Below are 21,201 nucleotides of genomic sequence, written 5' to 3' on the forward strand. Positions count from 1 at the left end.
TCATTTCATCCATCTGTCCTTCGTCAAATCTTTCTTTTTATTTGATGTCAGATTCATGCTGATAACGATTGCATGCATCGCCTCGCATCGCACATGTAGTAACAGTGTGGACCTAAGAAGCAGCAGCAACTGTTGACTGATTGGAGTAAGCAACTACTTTTGAATGACATAATCACAACAATGGCTCAGTTAAATTATTCTCCGAAAGAGACAACCAAAAAAGGTAAGTTAATTCCAGAAATAATTAATTAAATTATTTATTCTAACTTTGTTTTTCTTACGAATGTAAAACTCTTTTTTTTTCAATAGTCTCGAAACAGCATTTTGCGTCGAATTACTAAAAGAGTTGAATCGCTTTTGCAATTGTTGCCACCAAATATTATCTCCCTGTATTATATTTAAAAGGACGGTGGTCTTTAAAATTTAGTTTTTTAAGTTTTTGTGTTTTCAACAAGAAATTTTATACATCTACGTATTATAACATAAGTTTATAAAATATATGATCAAAATTTTAATTTATTTTAAATTAAAAAAATTTTAAACAAATAATTAATTGTTTTAATTAAAGATTTAAAATGCTCCTTGCGCGCTATTTTTCAATATTTTTTTACTAATTTTTCCTTTAAGTTAGTTATAAAGACTTGAAAAAGGTTTTAGTGTATCCATTATTTAACATGATAGATCAGAAATTTTTAAAAAGGATTTTGTGAACTTAAACCCATTTTTCGGGAAAATGTCACCTTTTGTTAAACATTACCACAAGTTTAAATTTCTTAATATCCAAAAAATCTTCTCATATCCAAAAATGCATACTTAGATCTACTGTAACATATAACAAGATAGTTTCTTCCAAATATAATTCATTTTTAACTAAAAATGAGACGCATGGAGCATTTTCAAGAGATACGAACTGCGAAAAATTTTCTTTTGAGAAAACCGAATTTAAAGATTTTCTTCAAACTTACCTTTAATACATGGCCATGAGAAACAGCAAATTAACTTTAAATATGAATATGTAGACACTAAATAACATTTTCGTATCATTTAACTATTTTAATTTCATAATATTAAATTTGAGAAAAATAAACATATCACAAAATAAACATATCACAAACTGGTATGCGATTCGAAGTTAGAGGTAGAAACAATTTATGCATTATACCCAATGAGACTTTTAATATTCCCCTGCATCATTATATTTTACCTTCATTTGTCACATTTACAATATCTTTTAATGCTTTACAATATTTTTTACTATTTCTGTTTTTTTCCAAGCAGGTAAACTTCTCTGTTTGCTTTGGTTCAAGCGACGTTGATCACGCTATTTTGCCACGGGTAGGGAAAACCAGTTTTCCTCCTGTTCTACGCGTATAGTATTTATTTCCTTAACCAAAGTTAAATTCATTAATAGTTGTCAATACTTTTTGACATTTCTAGCATTTCTTAAAGAAATAAACACTTCTTTTGAGCAAATATACAAATTATAACATCAGTAAATTGAGAAAAATAAACATGTCACAAACTGGTATGTGATTCGAAGTTAGAGGTAGAAACAATTTATGCATTATATCCAATGAGACTTTTAATATTCCCCTGAATCATTATATTTTACCTTCATTTGTCATATTTACAGTATCTGTTAATGCTTTACAATATTTTTTACTATTTCTGTTTTTTTCCAAGCAGGTAAACTTCTCTGTTTGCTTTGGTTCAAGCGACGTTGATCACGCTATTTTGCCACGGGTAGGGAAAACCAGTTTTCCTCCTGTTCTACGCGTATAGTATTTATTTCCTTAACCAAAGTTAAATTCATTAATAGTTGTCAATACTTTTTGACATTTCTAGCATTTCTTAAAGAAATAAACACTTCTTTTGAGCAAATATACAAATTATAACATCAGTAAATTGAGAAAAATAAACATGTCACAAACTGGTATGTGATTCGAAGTTAGAGGTAGAAACAATTTATGCATTATATCCAATGAGACTTTTAATATTCCCCTGAATCATTATATTTTACCTTCATTTGTCACATTTACAGTATCTGTTAATGCTTTACAATATTTTTTACTATTTCTGTTTTTTTCCAAGCAGGTAAACTTCTCTGTTTGCTTTGGTTCAAGCGACGTTGATCACGCTATTTTGCCACGGGTAGGGAAAACCAGTTTTCCTCCTGTTCTACGCGTATAGTATTTATTTCCTTAACCAAAGTTAAATTCATTAATAGTTGTCAATACTTTTTGACATTTCTAGCATTTCTTAAAGAAATAAACACTTCTTTTGAGCAAATATACAAATTATAACATCAGTGAATTGAGAAAAATAAACATATCACAAACTGGTATGTGATTCGAAGTTAGAGGTAGAAACAATTTATGCATTATATCCAATGAGACTTTTAATATTCCCCTGCATCATTATATTTTACCTTCATTTGTCACTTTTACAATATCTTTTAATGCTTTACAATATTTTTTACTATTTCTGTTTTTTTCCAAGCAGGTAAACTTCTCTGTTTGCTTTGGTTCAAGCGACGTTGATCACGCTATTTTTGCCACGGGTAGGGAAAACCAGTTTTCCTCCTGTTCTACGCGTATAGTATTTATTTCCTTAACCAAAGTTAAATTCATTAATAGTTGTCAATACTTTTTGACATTTCTAGCATTTCTTAAAGAAATAAACACTTCTTTTGAGCAAATATACAAATTATAACATCAGTAAATTGAGAAAAATAAACATGTCACAAACTGGTATGTGATTCGAAGTTAGAGGTAGAAACAATTTATGCATTATATCCAATGAGACTTTTAATATTCCCCTGAATCATTATATTTTACCTTCATTTGTCACATTTACAGTATCTGTTAATGCTTTACAATATTTTTTACTATTTCTGTTTTTTTCCAAGCAGGTAAACTTCTCTGTTTGCTTTGGTTCAAGCGACGTTGATCACGCTATTTTGCCACGGGTAGGGAAAACCAGTTTTCCTCCTGTTCTACGCGTATAGTATTTATTTCCTTAACCAAAGTTAAATTCATTAATAGTTGTCAATACTTTTTGACATTTCTAGCATTTCTTAAAGAAATAAACACTTCTTTTGAGCAAATATACAAATTATAACATCAGTAAATTGAGAAAAATAAACATGTCACAAACTGGTATGTGATTCGAAGTTAGAGGTAGAAACAATTTATGCATTATATCCAATGAGACTTTTAATATTCCCCTGAATCATTATATTTTACCTTCATTTGTCACATTTACAGTATCTGTTAATGCTTTACAATATTTTTTACTATTTCTGTTTTTTTCCAAGCAGGTAAACTTCTCTGTTTGCTTTGGTTCAAGCGACGTTGATCACGCTATTTTGCCACGAGTAGGGAAAACCAGTTTTCCTCCTGTTCTACGCGTATAGTATTTATTTCCTTAACCAAAGTTAAATTCATTAATAGTTGTCAATACTTTTTGACATTTCTAGCATTTCTTAAAGAAATAAACACTTCTTTTGAGCAAATATACAAATTATAACATCAGTGAATTGAGAAAAATAAACATATCACAAACTGGTATGTGATTCGAAGTTAGAGGTAGAAACAATTTATGCATTATATCCAATGAGACTTTTAATATTCCCCTGAATCATTATATTTTACCTTCATTTGTCACATTTACAGTATCTGTTAATGCTTTACAATATTTTTTACTATTTCTGTTTTTTTCCAAGCAGGTAAACTTCTCTGTTTGCTTTGGTTCAAGCGACGTTGATCACGCTATTTTGCCACGAGTAGGGAAAACCAGTTTTCCTCCTGTTCTACGCGTATAGTATTTATTTCCTTAACCAAAGTTAAATTCATTAATAGTTGTCAATACTTTTTGACATTTCTAGCATTTCTTAAAGAAATAAACACTTCTTTTGAGCAAATATACAAATTATAACATCAGTAAATTGAGAAAAATAAACATATCACAAACTGGTATGTGATTCGAAGTTAGAGGTAGAAACAATTTATGCATTATACCCAATGAGACTTTTAATATTCCCCTGCATCATTATATTTTACCTTCATTTGTCACATTTACAGTATCTGTTAATGCTTTACAATATTTTTTACTATTTCTGTTTTTTTCCAAGCAGGTAAACTTCTCTGTTTGCTTTGGTTCAAGCGACGTTGATCACGCTATTTTGCCACGAGTAGGGAAAACCAGTTTTCCTCCTGTTCTACGCGTATAGTATTTATTTCCTTAACCAAAGTTAAATTCATTAATAGTTGTCAATACTTTTTGACATTTCTAGCATTTCTTAAAGAAATAAACACTTCTTTTGAGCAAATATACAAATTATAACATCAGTAAATTGAGAAAAATAAACATATCACAAACTGGTATGTGATTCGAAGTTAGAGGTAGAAACAATTTATGCATTATATCCAATGAGACTTTTAATATTTCCCTGAATCATTATATTTTACCTTCATTTGTCACATTTACAGTATCTGTTAATGCTTTACAATATTTTTTACTATTTCTGTTTTTTTCCAAGCAGGTAAACTTCTCTGTTTGCTTTGGTTCAAGCGACGTTGATCACGCTATTTTGCCACGAGTAGGGAAAACCAGTTTTCCTCCTGTTCTACGCGTATAGTATTTATTTCCTTAACCAAAGTTAAATTCATTAATAGTTGTCAATACTTTTTGACATTTCTAGCATTTCTTAAAGAAATAAACACTTCTTTTGGGCAAATATATAAATTATAACATCAGTAAATAGCTGTTGAAATAAATTTTTTACATTTTAATGCTTGTAACTTCTTTAAAAATTAGAATATTTGAACTCGGTTTTTTGCATATAATGTACTTTTGTATATGGAATATTACGACAGTAAAAAAAAAAAATTCAATATTTTGGTTGATTTTTAGCTATTTTGAAGTCCACCGTCCACTTATAGAAATTAAATGATAAAGAATCTGCATGAATGTTTCTCGCTTTGTGAAAAAAAAGCAACCTAAAGCCCTCAAATTTTGAATAATGTAGTCCTCCATCCGAATATGAGCACCTGGAAGCTCGAATTTGTTTTTATTATCTATTTCTTATTTTGTGAAACTTTAACGGATATTTTTATTGAATAACGCAACGATTTCAAAGAGATCAGTGGCAATATAGTACGGAATAAAACATTTTTATCTTCAGTGCGCGAGATTATCTATCGAAAATTCTAAAGATATACTGTTTTTAAATATTTTTAGCCCAAAGAGGCGTTTCGGAGAAACTGGCGGAAACAAGCACTCAAAGCCACAGAATGGCTAGAAACACTCAACATCACAGCGTAACGTCTACAAATCATATATAATCTTTTCTTTTGTACAACTTTATATAGACTGTGACAAGGCAACAGTAGAAACGAAAAAAAGTCGTAGAATGATGTTGCTTAAAAAAGAACATCTTTAAAACGTGAATAATAAATTGTTTTCTTTTAAATTCAGTGAGGCCCAATGGCGCAGTGGCTAGCGCATCGCGCAGCAACATCTTAGGTCCGGGGTCCGATTCCCGGGCTGGGCAAGGTCGACTCAGCCTTTCATCAATGGATTTCCATCACTTGGGTCGATAAAATGAGTAACAAGTTCGCTTGGGGACTAAACACTGGGAGTCCTGCGACAAGCTGACCACTTGTTCATGGTATATTCTTACGCACACCGGGGCCCACAGTCAAGAAAGCAGATTTCGGGAGGCCCATTAGGGCTGTTTAGTTTTTTAGTCCTGAGTTGAGTTTTTTAACTCAGTAGTAGTTAACTTAGTAGTTAGTGTTAGTTTTTTAGTCCTGAGTCAGTTTAAAACTGAGTTTAGTTTTTTAGTCCAAAGGGATTTGAATCCCGAAGGACTATTAGTTTCGTTTTGGCATTTTGCGTCGGACTCATAAATGTCGGTTCACTTTTCAAACTGTTGCCACAAAATGTTAGAGTCCTGCATTATATTTGAAGAAATTAAATAATGAAAAATCTGCAATAAAGTATGTATATTTCTCGTATTGTGATAAAACAACGGTACATAGAGTCATCGAATTTTGAATAACGTAATCCTCCAACGAATATGAGCATGTGGAAGACCAAATTTGAAATTTGAAATTTGTTTTATGATCGATTTCCTATTTTTTAAAACTTTGACGAATTTTTGATTAACAAACTCAAGGATTTCAAAGCGAGCAATGGCAACGTTGTGCAGAAAAAACATTTTTATCTCCAGCGCGTGAGTCTCTGTATCGGAAATTCTAAAGATATGCTCGTTTTAAAACTATTTTGCGATATTGCTGTTGCACTGGATCTTATGGTTTAAGTGCGAGGAACATGATATTTAATAAAGAAAGGTAACACACAAAATGTTAAAAAACGCCCCTTTGGACGTAATTTAACATTTCAGATTTTTTTTTTTTTTTTTTTTTTTTTTTTTTTTTTTTTTTTTTTTAGTAGCATAAAGTTATTCTTAACCCAGAAAAATAACGTTTGTTATGTAGCAACCGATACTTTATTTGCTGGCCCACGTTTATGATGTAGCAACCGATACAATAGAACCAAATCGCTATCAAGTCAAAGTAACAATATGGCTTTCAAACAGGCATAACAGGCTCTAAAATCACCTTACGAAACCTTCGCTTAAGCACTTCTTTCTCCCTTAATTTGAATAACGGAGCGCTATCTCATTAACATTATGGAAGGAAAGAGCGGGAGAAAATGAAAACGAAAGGAAGGTTGCTTAGAGTAAAAACTAACTATTAGTCAAAATAAATAAATAAATCCTCACAATGTTGTGTTGTTTTCAACACTTTTTTCCCACTCTTCTTACTTTTCTCTACAGGATTTAACAGAGTTTTGAGAATTTAGTAACAAACAATAGTAATTATTATAAACAGAATCAATGAAAATACGAGTATTTCATTACCCTTTTTATTATATTTTTATCGTCTAAGGTTTTTCTTGAAATTTGTGCTATGAACCTTCATACATTACTTTTTAATCTCTTACACATTGCAAATGAAGGATTTTCTTCTGTTTTAAATGCAGATATGTTTCCAGCACGATATATCCTCACTTTATTACTATTTTTTGGGATGTGTCTTATGTTTGGCCACAGAGTGTGCCTAAGCGTCGCAATGGTTGCCATGGTTAATACAAGCACTGAACTGCGGACACCCGAAAATGATGAAAACTATGTCAGAGACGCCAACCACTGTCCGTTACCAAATGTGACTTTGAATGCTCCACAGTCTGTTATAAAGGTATTTATAATTAACCACTTACAATAATGATACTGATGTTCAGATATTTTTAATGAAACTGCTTTAATCTTCTACCCAATTATATATATGTAATAAAAACAAACTTAGAAGTAATGACAAGCAAAAATTTTGATGGCGTAGAAGTGTTGATCCATAATATAAACCGGAAATCGGAGGCGAAGGCATATTAAATATTCATTTTTTATTTTAGCAAACATATTGCGGCCAAAACAATTTGGCACATTAATTGTGCCTATTCCAAAAAGCTTACATTTTAGATAAATTTGCAGTAAGAAAAAAAGAGCTGACAAATAGCAATGCAGCTAGACCAAAGCGTAGAAAGCAAGTGCGTGAAATCTTAGTTCAGACTGCGTTAGTTTTGGTTTTCAATGCATTTTGATTGGATAGTTAATATTGCTGTGAAATTACTATTGGCTGTCTGAGTTTTAGTTCCATTTACATCACCAGAATTATGTAAGAATCGTATGACATGGATTAATTTAGAAATTACGCAGTGCAGAGAGATTACTATTTTTATAATACAGAAGGGAATTTAAGCTGCTAATTTAATCTTTTACATATTCTTAATTTTTCTAAAACTGCCTCGAGTGCCAAATTTCTTAGATATTATTAAGTCAACACATTAACATACGATGCAATCAGAATGCTTCCTTTTCAACATGAATCTACGATAAATCCTAACTGGGTATTACGCATCGACACTGCTCCGTCTTTTCCTTGCTATTATGATAGTATATATATGTGTGATATTTTGGCAGTCGTGAACTGCCAAGGCGTCTGGAACGCAGTAGGCATCTGGAACGTAATGGGCATCTGGAACGCAGTAGGCATTTGGAACGCAGTGGGCGTCTGGAACGCAGTAGCATCTGGAACGTAATGGGCGTCTGGAACGCAGTAGGCATCTAGAACGCAGTAGCATCTGGAACGCAATGGGCATCTGGAACGCAGTAGGCATTTGGAACGTAATGGGCATCTGAAACGCAGTAGCATCTGGAACGTAATGGGCATCTGAAACGCAGTAGGCATCTGGAACGTAATGGGCATTTGGAACGCAGTAGGCATCTAGAACGCAGTGGGAACGCAATGGGCATCTGGAACGCAGTAGGCATCTGGAACGTAATGGGCATCTGGAACGTATATGGGCATCTGGAAGCCCAAATTTAGAATTTGGAACTTGTTTTATTATCTATTTCATATTTTGTAAAACTTTAAGGAATTTTCGATTTAAAACTCATCCAATTCAAAGCTAGCAATGGCAAAATTACACGGGGAAAAAAAATTACCTCCAGCGCGCTAGACTGTGTATCGGAAATTCGAAATACGCGTTCTTTTTAATTTATTTTGTGGCATTGCTGTTGAATTGAATTTTATGGTTTAAGTGCGAAGAACATGATATTTAATAAATAAAAGTAACACACAAAACATTAAGAAAGACGCCCCTTCGAGCGTAATTATAAAATCCGAAGTTTTCAGATTTATTTATTTACTTTAAGGATTTTTATTAGTTAGCAACAAAAATTTATAATTCTATGCATTGCTATATATTCCATATAACATTAATATTTACTAATTTCAATGCTTTAAATACATAAATTCAATTTTTTTTTTCAGTGGAAATTTATTAGTCAATGCAAAATAATCCTTAAGTTAAGGAATCGGATAATCGATTTAATACATTTTTGGGGAAGTTTTAAATTAAGTTCGAATGCCAAAACACGCTCATCTCCCCCTACAGCCCAAAACATGCTTGCTACTTCCCTGCCTCCCAAAATAAGTTCATCGCCCCTCAGTACCCTTCCACTGCCTCCTGGGGTCTGTACAACCAATGCTGTATGCTTCATGAAAATCTACTGATACGTCTTTACGAAAGAGGTTAGTTAAAAAATGATTTTTATTAATTAGCAACACAAGTTTATAATTGTATACATTGCTATATAGTATATGATTAATTTTACTAATTTAAAAGTTTTAAATACATAAATTCAATTTTCTTTTTCGGTGAAAATTTATTAGTCAATGCAAAAATATAGGTTTAGAAATATTACTTTAGTTCTTGTGCTCCCAAATCATTAAAATAATATTAAGAAATTGTAGTATTAAGAAAAATGTTTAGTCAGAAAACGCATCTGATATCTTATCATCATGTGATGTTTTGTCGATGCTTTATTTATTTATTTATTTATTTATTTATTGTGATATTTTGATATCATGGTAAAAAAAAAATTGCTTTTAGAGTGTATATCTTAAACATGAAGTTTTTGAACTGCTTTATATTCTACCACGGTGTTTAGAATTGCTGTGTTATTTTCTTTTCTTTCTTTCTCTGACGATATTTTTTACAAAAGGAAAATTACAAGGGGAAATACAATTACAAGGGGAAATCATTTTCCCTTTGTTGTTTTGTTCTCTACGACGTCTCGACCGCTATTTTTTTCGGCAGGCATTCATTCAATATCTACGATGCGTAAACGTTTAAAAGAAAAGTCTGCGTATATATGGCTGCAAAGCTTTAATAGATTGATGATCATTAACTAAGTAGATTAAGAATAAGATTAGATTACGGCTAGGATGCACACGCAAAGTTTAGAAATCAGTCCAAGGACGAGAAGTTTAAAAACATAGAGTTGCTCTGATAATCTACATCTAATATGTGTCAGTTATAATCAAGGATTTCTTCTCTTGTCAAAGTTAAAAATATAAACAAATGTTATTTTTAATATCGATGATTAAAACGATTTCAGTATTAACTGAAATAAATAATTTTCTTAAGCTTCCGCAATTTCATTTCAAATGTTTTCTAATACTATTGGAAGAATCTTCCATCAAAATTTAAAATCTTTCAACCCAGAGTATACTATGTTTTAACAAATGAGATTCCACATCATGTGCAACGTTGGAGAATTCAGCCCTTAAAGGGCTAAAAATGTGTTATTCCAATGCTTAATCCATATTTACTCCGCGCTAATTTATATTACGTTTCAGTAATTTCCTTTTTATGCTTACATAAATTCTTGTATGGATAGAATGAATTATGGGCATTGTCATCATAAAGTTAGGAAAATAACTGAAAAAAAATCTGATGTGTACACCACATGACTTCCTTGTACAAAATATTAAATTATACGCATTTTTTCCTGCATTTCACTTATTGAATTAAATAAAATCTGCTTCGTCGACAGCCCATAAACCACAAAAGAATAAATGCGCTTTTTAAAATTCGCTATATTTATTTACCATAGCGATACTCTGGCTGAATTTAGCAAATTTTATTCGCAATAATAAAAGAAGACGTTACTTTGTTGTTGCGAAGCCTAGTTTATCTAGATTGGAAACAAATCCAATATTCTGCTAAGTGCCAAATGTAAACAATCATGGCTGCTATGGTAAAAATATTAGGCTTAGCCGCACTTAAGGGCCTTTTAAATTGTTGATAATTCTACAACTATAACATGCAGGTTAACTAAAGGCATAAAATTCTTAACCGGAAGATAAGACCAACATAATTCAATCATTTTTAAAGCAAAAAATGCACAATGCACTGAAATACACTGAGTAACACAGTGGATATATATATATATATATATATATATACTATATATAGTTATATACTTTTGGTGCGGCCGATTGCAACCAAAAAGGGAGGTGCACATTTACATGTTATAGCAGTCCCACGTACAAAATTTCAACGCTCTCAGGCTATTCGCTTTTGAGTTATGCGAGATACGTACATACATACGTACCAACGTACATACAGACGCCACGAAAAAATCTCTTCTGAATCCATTTTACAACAGTTTTATGATCCGTTTGGGGAAAAAGAGTCCTTTATTCTGTTCTTACGTATAGATGTCACGCAAAAACATCCTTAAATTGCATTCGATAGTGATTTAAATGGGTATTTTCCTTGAAATATGGTACCGAATTTTTTCATGATTGCAATACTTCCTTTACTTCCTACAAGGAAGTAAAAAAGACGTACAAAAATTATTCAGTCGTACACAAATCATGAAGTAAAAACCAAAGAAACTAATCTGAGGAAACCCCAAGAAAATGAAAAATGGTAAACATTAATACAAGATTCTTTTGTGGTAGACATTCTTTGATAGAGGTTAATATATACAGAATAGAATGATATGTGCCGGAAACCTAACAGAGCTATTCATTCTAACAATCAAATAATTTTTGCTGATTATTGCAAATTTTAGTAAGTATTTGAGTATAATTCATTATATTTTTGCGTGGGTAGAGTTCGTAATAGATTGAATGCACATAGGTCCATGATAGGCTAATAAAATTTATTTTATCAAAAGAAACACTTCAGAGTTCTGGAATTTTTCCCAGAAATACTCGTACAGGTGTTCACAGTATCACAGAGTACAGCACTTCAAACTACTAAGAACGTTAAGCACAACGCAACGCAGATAGCGTAAATTACATTACGTTATCTAAGTTTGAATTTTGCAGTTAACTTGACTGCTAACTAACAGAAGTGAAATAAGTTAACTGCAAAATGACATTCCTTTTTACATTAGGCTAAGGTTGCATATGTATGTGTACCCCCTAAGGAAAAATAGGCATAAATTGTAGGATCTATAAAAAAAAAAAAATTAAACTTACGTGTGCTAATACTATCTTGTATTGTCGTTGCTGATATTTATTACAATAAAAAAAATATTAACAGAAACTTAATGCGATTTAGAAATCCAGTAACCTAAGTCCCACCACCTATAGCTTAAGTCGCTTCAAATTGCACCTACGTTTAAAATTGGCCAATTATAATAAAACTTTATGTTTTCTCAATTAATATATTTACACAATTAATTACAACAATAACCACTAAGATAGTTTTCCATTTTCTTGTTAACTCCAGCACTTAAGTCATGTACTCATTCTTCGTATTTTAGGCACTGAATGATACTTTCTTTACGGTCTTCCTCATATACTATGTAATGGAGAACATGATGTGAAACAATATGGTTGACTTGGAGGTAACTCATTTTGCCGGAAGAGGGGCAGTTGGCGTGATATTACGGCTAATATTTAAAAATATTACTTAAGTAACTTATCCTGCACCATAAGTGTCTATTAATAAATATTCATTATTGTTTAACATTTATCAAATATTACAGTTAGAGAAAACTGTTGTTTAATTTTTACAGGGCTTGTACTCCTGGACTCCATACACTCAAGGACTCATTCTAGCTTCTTATTTCTATGGCTACGTCATAGCTCAAATTATTGGAGGAACTGTCGCAGATTACGTTGGTGCTAAGTGTCTTTTTGGAGGGGCAACGTTCCTGTCTTCCGTTCTGACTTGTTTTACGCCTATAGTCTCTACTTTATCCGAAACTTACCTAATTGTCCTTCGAATCAGCCTCGGCTTCATTCATGTAAGTAGTATAAATAATGTAACTTTCCTCAGTCTAACTTTCTTGTGAATGAGTGGATTTGCTTTCAATAAATTATTCTATTTCCAGGGCATGAATTACCCGAGTGCGTACACATTATTGGCTCGATGGGCCCCAATACAAGAGAGAAGTACTTTATGCTCCGTCTGTGTGATAGGTACTCATTTTGGGGTGGTAATGTCCATGCCGCTGACTGGGTACTTATGTGATTATGGGTTTGCCGGAGGGTGGCCTTCTGCATTTTATGTTCTTGGTAAGAAAATCTTATACTTTCATGATGTTTGCTAATCTTATATCCATGCTTATCTCTGCCACTTGTAGGTTTTATCACCCATTCTTTTAATTCCTTAGCAGTCTGCGTTCACGCATTACTCATTCGTGATTCCTCTTACTTCGTTAGCCCACCAGCGGCCGAGCGGTAAAGTCGCTGAACACTGGTAGTTCGGTCCGAGGTTCGAATCCCGCGAACGGGCTGGCTGCATGGGTGTTTTCGTGGTTTTCCCCATGTGTAACGTGTATACGAGCCAGTTTCCCTTAGAAAGTCCTCCACGAAGGCATCCCTCCTCTTAGGCAGATAGCCCTCGAGGCTTTGCCATAATCACACACACACACACACTTACTTCGTTATTTGTTGTTACCCTTCAACTTAGCTTTCATTGCTTGCATGGTTTTACCTCTGCTTAAACAGCTTCAGGTTTTCCGGAATAAAGCTCTAAGGTTTGTCTTTCCTACTTGTTACCGCGTTAAATTATTTTATCAGTTTTTTAAGGCTCAAGGCTCTTACACTTCTAAATGATTGGCTTCGGATGCAGCATTAAAAATACCAATTGATAGTGAAGCATTTCCACTGAAATGAGCTTCCACTTAACTAAAGCTCTGTCTGTCTATAAGTCTCCCGCCTTCTTCGCATGCCTTCGTGGTGTGGTGGTCTGCACGCTGGGCGCGTATTCTAAAGGTCCGCGGTTCGATTCTCGGCGAAGACGTTGCAAATTTTTCATCACTCCTCCTTTAAAAATAACCTAATGTCTCTCCAGTGGCGCTCGAAGTAAAAGGGTGGCGGATGATGATTCTCCACAATCAGTATCGCCACTGAGTCAGGGGTTTTAAAAAATGGATCAAGGAGCTTCTTTTGCTCTTGTGACCCTGATTCGCATATGAGCGCATGTTGTTGTTTACGTTTTATTTTGTATTTGTTTCGAAGTTATAAATGTAAAGCGTGTAAATGCTGCTATCAATTTAGTTCAAAATTTCGTAATGCTATCATTTAATAAGTTTATTTAATCGTTAACATTTCACTTACGCAAAACTTATAGCGCACTGGAATATTCGGATTAATGTTTGGGCATACTACCCTTCTTTACATCGAGAAAATGACTCAAGAATTGAATTAGTTTTGAATACTCTGTATTTACTAACATTTAGTGATTAATAGAATTTAAATGTATATTTTTTTTATTGAGCTGAGAATAACTGGAAGTATTACAATGAAGATTCAAAATATATACTTTGAATGACTTGATTCTACCTGTTGTTAACATTATATATGAATAAATTAAATACATTTGTTGTGTCATCTTACTTAAAACACGGATCACGTGAAATGATAGAAATATTACCGGAAGCTTATTGGTCCATTCTAGAAGCCACACCCTCAGTGGCGATATAGATGTGCGTTTACGAAATATGCGTAACAGTAGCATACTCGGCGCGTATTCGAGAGATCCACGTTTATCCGGCGACGTTAATTGCTCATTTTTCATGTACTCCTGCTTTAAAATAACCTTTTTGAACCTCTTTATTTATATTTTACAAACTGGAAGTCAACCTCATGTAAGTGTTCATATAAAAGAAAATGACTGTAAATACCAAACGATATTTTCGTCCGTATTACTTTGCAAGCAAGTAAAAGTCTCAAATTCAGTTCCATTACAAATATACCGCGCTAGAGTTCTAATCCTAAAAAACCACCACGATATTATTTGGTAGTGTTTCAGTACGTTCCTTTATCGGGAATTTATTAGCGGATGAGTTAAAACTTCCAGTTATAAGAAAAGAGAATTTAGTTTTTATACATTTAGAAATCGCGATCCGAAGTGAAAATTATTAGGAGTAACAAGAATCCAATTACAAAAGTGTAATGACACTAAGAAGAATATAGAAGCGTTAATCACAAGAGAAATTGAAGCATTAAAAATCATTACAGAAATTGTTGAAATGCCGCTACCATGAATCCCAACTATGTATTGCTGATAGGCGCGAAACCATTTGAAAGGCGTGGAACACTTTTGGGAAATAAATTCGAGTGGATGCGAAAAGATAAGCAATGACTTATCGTTTCTTTATCGTATAGTGACGCTGTTCGGACTTTGTTCAGAATATGTGTTATAGGGTCCAACATCTAATATTCGTTCTAGTGAAATGCTGCGTTATACTGGTGTAGTAATGGCGCCAACAACCTTCGCGCGTGGCTACGAAAATAAACAAGAGATTACTAATAAGGAGAGGGTCACTTACGAAAATAAACAAGAGATTACTAATAAGGAGAGGGTCACTGACTGTCAAATAAATAAAGAATTAAAGAGGTTTTGGCAAATTGATAGCTTGGGTGTTGAATCTTGGTATGAACATAATTGATTGAATTACTCTGATATAACGACACAATTTTTGAAACAGAAAAAAATTAGTACTTAGTATAAGATATGAAGTTAAATTTGCCGTTTACAAGGAGGAATTAATGTTAGACCATAATTTTAATATTGCAAAACGAAGAACAGTTTTAAGAGTAACGCATCTCTCTATGAAGAATATAAAAGGATTTAGTTGAAGGTATTATTCAGGAAATAAATCCTGAAACAGAAGTGTTTCAAAGCAAAACGTTTTATATGCCCGATCATCCTGTTATTAAGAAAGACAGTGAAACTACAATATCAACAGTAGGTTTACGATGCTTCGGGTTCAAAGAGCGAAATAGCTTCTCTTTGAATCATAATCTATGAAAGGGATCAGATGTGTATGCTCTGATATTGGCAATGCTTTTAAATTTCAGAAAAAATAAAAGTGACTTCGTGGTTGATATCGAAAAGGCTCTCTCACAAATTCCCCAAGCGAAAGTCGATTGGGATTATCAGAGATAAAGCAGGCGCCCAGGGGCCCGGATAGGCTGGATCCAACCAGAATTTCTGGTTATAAATTTCGATAGCTGAAGATAAAAATTCCTTAGAAAAATAGTAAATGATTTTGCGAAAATAATCTGCGCCTATTTTAGAATACTGTTTTGTTTTTTATTTTTATGTATAGTTTTACAGTAAAAATTAAACATTAAAATTTTCTTCCAAGAGCCTCTCCTTGGATCCGCCAGTGCCAAAGGGGCCCGTAGATCTCCTGTGCCCAGGACCTGAAATGAGCTTAAACCGGCACTAAAGGCACCTAATGGTGAACTAATTCAAAGGAGCCTTCGAAAATCTGGAATGGTACAGGATTTTAAAATTAATTCAGTTTCTAAATATTGTCCAGTACCACTGAAGGTATTATGTATTGTTCGGAACACCGAAATAGATTAATTTAGTTTTGACATTTCTTCTATTTTGCTGTTATTAGAAAGTAGACAGAACACAAAAGAAGCGTTTTGAAATTAGCTGCAAAATTTATGAAACTATGGAATTAATTACACTATTTGTAATTAGAGTGAAGATTTTATTTCAGTAATTATGGGAGAGAACTGTAGGATGGAATGAAGAGATAAATGAGTTAGAGAATGAAAGAGTTGAAAGTTAAATGGGAGAACTAAATTAGATATGAAAACATTTTGTGAAAAGAAGTGCTATCTGTTTATCATTAAGGTAACTGCTAATGGTTTTCTTTTTTTATAATAAGAAGAAATAAAGCAATCTGTTTACCGAAATTATCATTTAATTTAAACCGAATCTTTTTTCTTTTGATAGGCGTGCATACTGTAGACAAATTGCATTTATTTATACACAAGAAAAGAATAAAAATTTTTGATTCTTTTTGAATAGGAGAGGGAATCACAATTTCTAAATTTTTATTACTAATTTGCTTTTTATTATGAAGACAGACCAGCCGCCGAGTGGTGAACTCGCTGAACACTGGTAGTTTGGTCCGTGCGGAGGTTGGGATTGTAATCCCGGCGAACGGGCTGGCTGAATGTAGGGTCCGTACGAACCGTGGGCTGCATAGCCGCTTTCGTGGTTTTCCCGTATGTAACGTATATACTAGCAAGTTTCTCTTAGAGGGTCGTCCATCAAGGCATTCCTCCAGTGCTTTTCAATAATTAAATAAATCAAAATCAAATCTTATATGAAATCCCGAAGTATCTCAAATTGGGACTGATCACAGGCCTCTTAAATGGAAAAATTTTAATTTACTTGTAAGAATTATTATTTAAATGAATCAGTTATTTGTAATTTCAGTATTTACTGTAACTTCATATTTCTGTTTCCTCATCAGAAATGTAAATGAGTTAAGAGAGTATTTAAGCTAAGGTTTCCGGATTGTTAGATAGAACGTATTTCTGCCTTTCGAGGCCATGTTGCTTAGTTTTGCCAGCATTGATAAGACTGCATTTAAGATAAAATAACACGCCGAACAAGTATTAATTTGGACTTCAAACAACAAAATTCAACACTATATTTGCAAATTTTCACAGAACTAGTTTCGGTGGTTTTACCGAACCCATCATCCTCTGCTGCCAAAGCGAATTTTGCACGCGATATTTCGCGTTAAGGAACATGAGTTAGAAAAAGGAAACACAGAAGTCCTCTGTTGCCCAGCATTGTTGGTCTGAAAATCACACTTTCAATAAAATGGCAAGGGAAGGCAGGGTTGCCACATCTGGCGAAAAATCGCCCTTTTGGCGATATTTGGCGACAAAATTGGCGATATACCATGGACGTTTGGATAACCTTCTGGAACGAATTCTTACCGGTTTAGCCAGAATGTTCTCGAACACAAGCCGAATGCTATATAAACCCTGCTGGTCCACAGTTAGTTAGAGAGTGTGCCTCGTCGAGAGGGCGAGAATGCTTGCCTCTCATAGAGTGCGAGATAGTTGGTATCGTGTTGGTGTCTCGTCTAACGAGTCAATCCGTGCGGAGTCGATCGAGTTGACAGCCGGGCAGCGAGTGCCGAGCGGGTCATCGAGTGCACCGAAAGAGTCTCGTAGTGTGTCGCGGTTAGTGCTCCGGGAACGACTGAACCGAAGAGTCGGGAGCTGTGCTCTGCGCGTCGCCGAGTGCATCGCGAGTTGTAACGTGGAGAGTCTCGAGAGTACGTAGAGTTCCGAGAGAGACCAAGCAGAGTCGGGAGCTGTACTCTGGTGCTTTGCAGTGAAGCTGTTCTACCGTGATAGTTTGGTAACCCGAAAGCTGTGTCGCTGATCGTGTCAGCGTGTTTATAACAGTTCGACGACTGCAAACAAGATTTTGGAGCTGTCCTGATTAATACCGCCAATAAAGTGTGTGTCGATACTTCATCAAGTGTCGTCGTTATTCACTCCAAATCCACATGAACCCCGTACGAACGTGAAGGAAATAAAATAACGTAACATCTGGTGGCAGAAAAGAAAAACGCAACAATATATATAATTATATATAAGAGTTTTTTACCCAGCGGAGTGCGTCTTTCCGACTCTCATTCCTGTTTTAAAAAGCATATATCCCAGCAAAATGCAATGAAATTAGAGAAAAAACATGATAATCTCAATATTTTCTCCTTTCATACCATTAAGAATAATAAACATTTTAACAAAACTATCTATTCTTAAATTGTATGTCAATATTGATGACTGTTTCTTGAGTACTTTCGCATTCGTCAGTTTTTTATTATTTTCATATCAGATGAAAAGAATTTTTTTCTCGGAACATCGTTTGTAACATAACAAATACAAAATTTAAACACTGTAATATGACTCTTTCTAATGCTATATTATTTTCTTTTCTTTTCAGGAGCAGCTGGTCTTCTGTGGTTTGTCCTTTGGTGCTACCTAGCATTCGACACTCCCTCTAAGCATCCAAGAATAAGTGCATACGAACTAGAATACATTCAAAAAAATCTACCAGATATGTCTAAAGAAAAACAGGTCAATCATTGCTTAACATTTCGCAAGTACTTTAAGCCTGAAATGGGATTAATAGGTTTTATGTTTATTTTAATGTAACTTTTAATTGGATGTAAAAAATTAGTACTGATTCTTAGGCTTGTTCTTCTGTATTTGCAGTGTTTTGTGATGTAGGTTAAGTGAGGAATTATTTTATGTTCGTCAATTGCGCACTGAAAATTTAATATAAGCAAAAACCACTCTCAGTTGTTCATAAACAGCACGTAGTGGAAAAATCGAAAACGGAAATATTAACTTTTTCCCACCCAAATATGAGCAAGAAAACCACCCAGATAGATGTGAGCAGAGCGCCGAAAGTCTTCTCGAGAAATTAGTGGCTTGTGCTGATGTTACTGTCAGAGAAGTGGGATATGTCAAAAAACCAGATCCACAATAAATAAAATTAGGCCTGAATCGATTGCTATCCCAAGCAATCTTGAGTAAAAGCAGATTAAAAACCAAAATTTTAAAAACCAAAAAAAGTACAAATATTGTGTTTCTAGATTTAAGCATTGCTAGTTTAAGCTATCATTTAGTCCAAATCACTTCCTTTGGTGTGTTTCGCTTCCGTGCAGACCAAAAAGGAATTCACAAATTACGTGATCCAAGAGTGGTCGAAACTCTTTTCAAATCTGTAGGGTAATTCTAGAAAGGTCTAAGAAATCTTTGATATTTTGACAAAATGGACTACAGTTCCGAAGATCTTTTAAAAGTTGCCGTGTGCAGAAATGTTATCCTTGAATCTAATAATTTTATTTTAAACCTCTAAAATGTATGAAGTAAAACAATATTAAAAAGGCATTTATAAAATTCACATTGTACGGTTCCTAAAGTCAAAATTCAAATACGGTTCCTAAAGTCAATTCAAAAATGTATGGTTCCTAAAGTCAAAAAGTCAAACAAAAATTCAAGTCAAAGTCGCCTTCAATATCAATACGGTATGGCTTTTACCCGCGATTTTCAACCGGTGGTACGAAAAAGAAAAATAGGTGATACGCAAAGAAAGAAGGTATTTTTAACTATTAAATTCAAAATTCTCGTGAAGAAAAAGAACAATTGATAAAAATTTCCTAACTCTAACTGAAGATTTCGAAAATAATACTCTTGTTAACTTTTGGCTGAACCGAAAAAAAGAATTCAAAGACATTTCAAATAAGGCTATTAAATTCTTATTGCCTTTTTGCACAAACTATTTGTGTGAACTAGAATTTTCTTCCACGATATATTTGGAAAATAAATAAAGAAGAAAATTAAAAGTGGATACTAATTTACAGTAAAAACTAAGTGAAATAAGATCAGACATAAAGATATTGATCTCTCTTCTTAAAGAGGCCCAAATTTCACATTAAATTTTAAAGCATTACAACTTAAATTTTGATAATTAAAACGGTAACCAATTTTTAATTTAATATCTTATGTGTGCATATTTAATACAAGTAGCCAATAGTTTGTGCACATGGCAAAAATATATATATTTTTTAATACTTCTACTGAGAAAGTGCAAAATAATCATTGTAAAATGTAGTAGTGGTACTAAAGTTTTTCAATTTTTGTTTAGATGATACGCGTTAGTCAAAAGGTTGAGAACGCTGGCTTATAGTATAAGAATATTTTTTATTATATCACATATATTTCTGCGTCTCCTTTTAAAATGTGAGAATACAGATAGCTCCTCTTTCATAAAGGAAAAAATTTTGAATCGTAAATATAAGAATAAAAGCTAGAATGATGGAATTAACACAAGCATCCAACTTACTATGAAATAATAAAGTCAAACCCTCTGCTTGCCATTCAATTAATATGGAATTAATTAATTATTCGTAACAGATACCGAAAAAAGAATTTAAAGGCATTTCAAATAAAGCTATTAAATTCTTATTGCCTTTTTGCATAATCCTTTTGTAAAAAATAATGCAAATTTATAAAAAAAAAAAGCATAAATTTCTGATTTTCTTTACTTATTTATTTCAGAATTTACCTGTTCCATGGCTTAAAGTTATTCGATCTCCGGCGGTATGGGCGGTAACAGTAGCTAAGTTTTGTGGAGTATGGAGTTTTCTTTGCTTTCAGAGTAAACTACCAGCCTACTTAGATGAGGTACTGCATTTACCTATTCAAAAAGTAAGTATTGATTAAATATGCTACAGTCTTTATCTCTATACATTCCTTTATATCGGCATAGTCTGTAAAGAATATTTTCAGCGTATCTGAATGACATGGCAAATGAAAACGTTTATGGAATTCCTTTCCAGTTTTCAAACTTTCGTTCATTTGCATTACAACTAACGTAATTAAATTACACCTAATATATTTCCTAATATACTAATTGCATTTGCTTAATCAGCAACATATTTCCAATTTTTGAAAGAGAAATTACACCTTTTTTTTTAGC

General features: G+C 33.2%; 1 protein-coding gene across 1 annotated transcript in view; it reads left to right on the forward strand.

Moving 5' to 3' along the window:
• The first annotated feature begins 70 nt into the window (after nucleotides 1–70).
• LOC118196030 (sialin-like) overlaps nucleotides 71–21,201 on the forward strand; it is a 46,619-nt gene continuing 25,488 nt past the window's right edge. Inside the window, exons 1-6 of the mRNA XM_035367393.2 lie at nucleotides 71–223; nucleotides 7,051–7,265; nucleotides 12,446–12,676; nucleotides 12,764–12,947; nucleotides 18,658–18,791; nucleotides 20,781–20,930. Coding sequence (XP_035223284.1) covers nucleotides 181–223; nucleotides 7,051–7,265; nucleotides 12,446–12,676; nucleotides 12,764–12,947; nucleotides 18,658–18,791; nucleotides 20,781–20,930 — 957 coding nt within the window. The 5' untranslated portion in view covers nucleotides 71–180. The remainder of the gene's footprint in view (nucleotides 224–7,050; nucleotides 7,266–12,445; nucleotides 12,677–12,763; nucleotides 12,948–18,657; nucleotides 18,792–20,780; nucleotides 20,931–21,201) is intronic.

This window comes from Stegodyphus dumicola, chromosome 2, assembly GCF_044657685.1.
Source record: "Stegodyphus dumicola isolate Sdum_Otavi_A_Nest chromosome 2, ASM4465768v1".
NCBI classification, from domain to species: Eukaryota; Metazoa; Arthropoda; class Arachnida; order Araneae; family Eresidae; genus Stegodyphus; species Stegodyphus dumicola.